The sequence below is a fragment of the Epinephelus moara genome, chromosome 18 (assembly GCF_006386435.1).
Source record: "Epinephelus moara isolate mb chromosome 18, YSFRI_EMoa_1.0, whole genome shotgun sequence".
In the NCBI taxonomy this organism is placed as follows: domain Eukaryota; kingdom Metazoa; phylum Chordata; class Actinopteri; order Perciformes; family Serranidae; genus Epinephelus; species Epinephelus moara.
The window spans coordinates 37,597,056-37,603,252 of NC_065523.1; the positions used below are offsets into that span (position 1 = coordinate 37,597,056).

The 6,197-nt window shown below is 43.0% G+C and overlaps 1 protein-coding gene across 2 annotated transcripts in view; it reads right to left on the bottom strand.

Annotated features, from left to right (window-relative positions):
* traf7 (TNF receptor-associated factor 7) overlaps positions 1 to 6,197 on the bottom strand; it is a 29,657-nt gene that overhangs the window by 15,826 nt on the left and 7,634 nt on the right. For both annotated transcript variants that reach the window (XM_050069334.1, XM_050069335.1), the window contains exons 5-14: positions 5,762 to 5,878; positions 5,328 to 5,420; positions 5,047 to 5,080; positions 4,269 to 4,503; positions 4,036 to 4,170; positions 3,753 to 3,848; positions 2,959 to 3,080; positions 1,872 to 1,945; positions 1,669 to 1,717; positions 1,180 to 1,307 (exon numbers count right to left, since the gene is read on the bottom strand). In XM_050069334.1, coding sequence (XP_049925291.1) covers positions 1,180 to 1,307; positions 1,669 to 1,717; positions 1,872 to 1,945; positions 2,959 to 3,080; positions 3,753 to 3,848; positions 4,036 to 4,170; positions 4,269 to 4,503; positions 5,047 to 5,080; positions 5,328 to 5,420; positions 5,762 to 5,878 — 1,083 coding nt within the window. The remainder of the gene's footprint in view (positions 1 to 1,179; positions 1,308 to 1,668; positions 1,718 to 1,871; positions 1,946 to 2,958; positions 3,081 to 3,752; positions 3,849 to 4,035; positions 4,171 to 4,268; positions 4,504 to 5,046; positions 5,081 to 5,327; positions 5,421 to 5,761; positions 5,879 to 6,197) is intronic.

Here is a 6,197-nt window from a genome sequence, read left to right on the forward strand (position 1 = left end):
GATATGAGGCGGTCTTTGTGGAAAAAAAGCTTGTTTAGTGGACTAACTTTGCACTTGAAGGTTGCCCGTTCACTTACGTTTTAACAGGTCTGACACTACTATGCGCCCCGGCTGTATCTAGGCTAACGGCTAACATGCTAACCATTATTTTTATGTCACTAGTCACTTGAAACAAATTTAGGACGATAGGAGACAGGTTGAAATAAACCGAAATTTCCCTTTAAGTTGAATCTAAATGAAGTTTATTTTTTATTTTTGAGGGGCTATTGCCTTTATTAGATAGGACAGTCTAAGTATGAAAAGGTGAGATAAGAGAGCCTTTGAATATGGAACACATGCTCTACCTACTAAGCCACTGGCTAAATAAAGTTTTTAATAAAGGAGTTTATGTTCAAGTACATGAGATTTATTAAAAAGAAGAAAAATAACCGGGTGCTCTCAGGTAAACTCCAGGTAAATGCGAGGTGCTCTTGAAGTACAATATTAACTGTTCAAAAGAAGCTCTGTCTCTCTGCAGGAAGAGTTGTCTCACATCAATGCCAACCAAATGCCAAAAATGCTGACCGGTTTCGACAAACAGGTCTTCTTCAGGGCGTGGCTGAAAAAATGTGTGTCACACATTTTTTCAGCCACGCCCTGAAGAAGACCTATATATTTTAATCTCTGACATGCTCCATTAAAATAAAGGCTTTTTAATATTATTCCTTGTCTCGGTGCGTAGTGTGCCTGAAGAAAGCCCGAGAGGCTTACTCCTCTTTTGAACATGAGATTTATTGTTGTTGTTTTTTTTTTGTTTTTTGTTTTGTTTTTTTGGACTGCGGTATCGTCTTGAGTATCTAGAATGGTGAAACTGAATCTCACCGGTATCGACCACTAAATTCTGTATCGTGACATGCCTTCTTCTAACTTTGTGTATCAGCATTAAAACAACAACGAGTTGTGGGTGGACGTTAGCAGAATCTATAAGGAGGTGGGTGAAGGCCATGTTGAGGCCAAAAATAGCTCTGCTATGAGGTTGCTCTGGTGTAGGTGTGTTGCTACGGGCTCACAGGAGAACTTTGAGTAATACATCATGAGTTTGACGGCCCTGTATAACTTCAACAACCAGCAACAAGACAATGAAAATGGGATGATGGATTTAAATGTCAGTCTTTCATTTCTTCTGTGTGTTTATGTTACCTTGATGGTCTTATCTGAGGATCCAGAGAAGAGGAGGTCTCCGGTGGAGTAGACACACAGACACCAAACTGGACCCTGGTGGCCGACAAATGTCCCCTTGCACTTGAAGATCTGCTGAGGGTCGTACGCTACACACAGGAGGCACAGACACGGGTAAGACTGGATATGCATTTCTCACTGGAAGCTAAACAACAGAGGAGAATAACTGGAGCTGAAACAGGAGGATTATAAAGGTACAGAGAGGTAGATGAGGAAAGGAGGAAGGAAGAGACAGACAGCGAAGGTGAAGGAAGGTGAGGGAGAGGAGGAAGGAACGACCAGAGAAGAAAGTCAGAGCTAGATTTCAAGTCCACAAAGCTTTAAAGATGAAATCATTCAAAACTTGTTCCAGCTCTCAGTGAGTGTTTATCAAACGTCTTCCTCCACTGAGAGAGATTAGGAATAATAAAGAGAAGACGGGTTTTAAAAGAAGGACAGACAGATACTTACAGCCCAGGATTCCCATGTTGAGCCTGGCATTGATGTGAGACAACTCATCCTGCAGAGAGACAGACAACAGATCAGGGGATTTGTTCTACAGCTTCTCTAACACACCGACTCAAATCCTTTTATTCTGCCTACCTGACTCAAACTTCACTCACACACTATTCACTCTTTCTCTCTGTAAGGTACACACACACACACACACTTACATTAAGCATGGACGCATCTCTACGAAATTCCATCAGGTCCTCACTCAGTTTACTCTGGTTCTCATCCAACACATCTGAAACACACACAGGGGCGATAACATTGAGTAAAAACACAGTGAGGACGCTGTGCTCGAGCAGGGTGGTCCATTAGGGTCATAAAACTTTCTGCAGTCAATATTTCCTGTCAATATTTATCCTTCAGCAGCTGGAAGGTCTGAAATCATGTTGTAAGTCTGGTGCAGTGCAGGAGTGATGTGATGGAAACAGACGGTGAAATCCAGCTTTCTCTTCCCTGATAAAGATCCTCAAACTCTGTGATCAGGTGGTTGAGTTGGTGGCTAGCAGCTAACAGTGCTAAAAATGTGAACAGCGCTGTTAGAGCCATTTCTAGCAAGTCCTAGTTTCCTATTATTTTTGAGTCACTTTAATGCACCACCTGACCTGACATCTCAGGAACCTTTAATTAAAGGTAGGTGTGCTGAAGTGAGTGGAGAGTAATAAACTCTCACAACGGCAGAAGTGCTGACAGAAGAGCAGAACCTCCTGCATTTCGTTGTCAGCACCCGTGTTAACGGGTTGCAGCAGCCACACTGCCGGGGTGAGCAGCGCTGCTCAGGTGCAGCACGGCTGCTGCTAAGCTATGGAACAACTAGAGAATAGGAAGCTCACCTTTTTTCCCCTCATACCACACGTGGGTTCAACAAAAATAGACAGTGAAATATGATTTGGGTGAGTATTGACTTTAAATTGCAGAAACACAGTGCTCATAGCAGCAGGCGGCAGCAGCAACACTGTCTGTATGAACACCAAATTGTGTTTGGTTGGAAAAAACTAAATGTAATACATCTTTAGTTGCTTTAGCTAACCACTAAAGTCACTGTCAACACCTGTGGTTTCACAGTAAAGCCCTGCCACTGCCTTCACACTGTAAAACACATGCAGAAGTGTCAAAGTGTCAGCAGTGACTTTATGGGTGTTAGTTCACCTGCAAATACCTTAAAATGTCCGTGATCATATTCTTAGCCTTGCCTTGTTTGGGTGAATAAGCAGGTAAAACCTAAGAACTTCTTTCTTTACTGTATCTCACCGAATTTGAGCTCCAGGTTCTTCTCTAGCTGATCTAACTTCTCAGACAGTTTGCCCAACATGGAGCGCAGGAAAGCGATGTCTTGGTCCTTCTGGGCCAGAGTCAGCTGCATCTCATGGAACCTGCACAGGGTCAAAGGTCAGAGATTTCAAACAGAGACAATGCTTATATATATATTTAGGGAGTTTTATTTTGTTTAAAAAATAATTTAAATTGTCAAAAGTATGCTGAACACTTGGTAAACAGACAGAAACACAAAAGCCTGATTACTGTAGGGCACTCAACACATCCTTTTCAATTCATGCTTCAATGAAAGCATTTAAGTCGTCTCCATGGTTACTGGATCTTTTACGGTTTGAGTCTGTTTTTGTTGCACTGAGTGAAGCGTAATCTGCACGGTTAGTTCTTAAAAATCACACAAATATCCCGCTGTATATGAGTGTTTTACCTCATTACCACATATTTATTGATTGACGTGCAGGTTTGCGTCGATGTGGGTTGAAAACTACTATCTCCATGGCAACAATAGTAACACTACTAATCACTACTAACAAAATTTGATGGTTGCAACACATCAAAATTCTCCAGATGCGCAAGATGAAAGGAAAGCATCATGCAACACTTTTATCTTCTGAAAACACATCATTACTGTTGAGCAACACTCGTGAAAAGTGTCGAGCGCCCGACCATGAATCAGGCTTTGGCTCCTCAGACAAGGTTTTATCAAGTATTGAGTGTCTGTTACAGTCAGCAGCTCTACTTGTGAATAATACAGTATGAATACGTTGGCTCACCTGTCATCAGTCTGCTGCAGAAACTCCTTCAGACCCTCAAACTTACACACCTCCAGGTGTGTTTCATACGTGTCCTGGTTACCGATGAATGTACAGCTGTCAGGGAGAAGAGCAGTGGAGTGTGAAAGTTCTTCATTAACAGACGAAACAAAACATGAACCAAATATGAAGAGTGCTTGAAATTGAGCGAGAGATGGAGCACAGAGGACTCTTTATTATTATATCTTGTGTACTGGATAAGAAATGGAGATGTATTACAATAAGTGTGATTTTTAGGACTCACCCATATTTGGAGTGTGGACACTTGATGTGCTCACATTCTTTGAGGTGAGCCTCCAGGTTCATGGTGAGCAGCGGGGGGCAGGAGGGGTTGTTGGGGCAGCGGACAGGCCTGTAGTCACAGCTGGCCTCATGTTCTCTGCAGAGACGAGAAACAGAGACTGTCAGTGTGACGAATCATTCACAGGGAAGCAGTGGAAATAAAACACCGTCTCCGTCCCGTTCTGTGCTCCTTACTTGCGTGTGGACAGTTTGATGGTGAACGGGCAGCCCAGTGGGTCGACCTCGTACGCTCCAGGTTTCCCGGCCACTGTGGCGGTGGGGGCCGCAGCCCCGCCTGCAGCTCCTCCTGCAGCGCTGGCTGTGGCCCTGCAGCCGTATTTACAGTGAATGAAGAGCTCTCCAATCTGCTCCGCCACCGCAATGTTGTTCACCACAACCGTTAGCTTAGCCGCATCCACTGGGCACTTGTCTGTGAGGAGAACAAACATCAGTGTGAGGTTATAATTAACTCTGCTTTTAACTACAGCCACACTGGCACGTTTAACCTCTTCAGCTCCACCCCTTCCTACCGTAACACAATTTCTGTCTTTTTTAAGGAGAGCAGGGGATCTTTAGGGGGAGGTAGCAGGTCAACAGTACATGCCACATAGAAGTGGTTTACATCATTTGAAAGCTGGAATCCTGAGGATTAATTTGATGCAGTTCAGCACCATGCATCCGTTTTTTGGTCATAAATCTGTAATAAACATGTTTTGGTTCAGTGCCTATTCAAACTTTAAAAGTTTAGAGTGTAAAGGGGCGTAGAACATTATGATGTAAGTATATGATATGGTGGGTCGATACCATTTGTTTCACAGATTTGGTGCTAAATTTAAGCCTTTTTTTGTCTAGTTTCAGATGATATCTTCACTAGCTTTAAAACTCAGTACATAACAGCCTCTGAAAAACAGTAATGGCTGCGGGCGTCCCAGCAGAGTGGAAGAGGTTTAACGGAACACATTATGAGTCTCACCTGAAGTCAAGGCACATCGTCTGCAGAAGGTGTGCTGAGGAAGGAGACAAAACAGGCACGGTAAAATGTTTATTCTTCTTCTTCAACAATTTAACACAACTGGCCATTCATTAAGCCCCACCACCCCTGGTTGACTTTTTATTTAAAAACTTTTTAAAAGATTTTTTACAGGAAGAATGAGCAGAGTTTACAAAAAAGACAAAAAAATCAGATGGCAGGCAAAGAGAAAGAGGAAGAGGGACAGATGGAGGAAAGGCTGGAGAGGACAGAAGTAAACTCACCCCACACGTGGTGATGACGGGGTCCTTGAAGACGTTACAACACAGCTGGCAGCACAGTTTTACAGACGGCTGTTCAGCAAACACCTGGGGCTCCTGCACACACCGTTTGTGGTTTCAGTTTCAAAACTATCCATATTTTTACATGTTTAAAAGGAACAGTGTGTAAGGTTTAGGGAGTCTAGCAGTGAGGACTGCAGATTGTAACCAGCGGAAACATCTCATGGTTATGTAGATATATAAACGTCTCATTCTAAGGTAAACAAAACAAAACGATTCTTATTTCCAGGTTAGTACACACTAAAGAAAACATACTTATTATATTCAACTCCATTTCTGCCAACATTTTCCCTTATATCTTGCACACTGGACCTTTAAGTGTTTGTGAGCGTATGTTAGTTTGCTGATGTGGTGTGTGTTGGTGCTGGGTGTCGTACCGTGTCCTCCTCCTCTTCATGCAGAGAGAACGTGGAGCGCAGAGACATGTTGGACTCGGAATGGAGAGATCGGACTGAGATGGCTGAATCTGACCTCCGAGGAGTCCCAATAGGAGGCTGAGGGAGAGAAGAGGTCAGAGACTATTTATACATCTATAGTGCATCCAGGTGTGTGGGATTTCATCATCACGGTCCATTAGTCGACTTTTTGCATGTTTCTGATATGAATGTAATGATGAAATAATATATTTTGGTGGTTTGAGTTGAAGGTGTGAGAAAGAATAGTATCAGTAACATTGTTAACACTGTGCTACATTACAGAGAAATACAAACCGTACTAATGAACCTTCATTAATATAGGCCTATATTTTATCTCCAAGTGCACGTCACACACTGAGCGAGCCGCCTGTTAATGACGCTGTGGGCTAATGGGCAT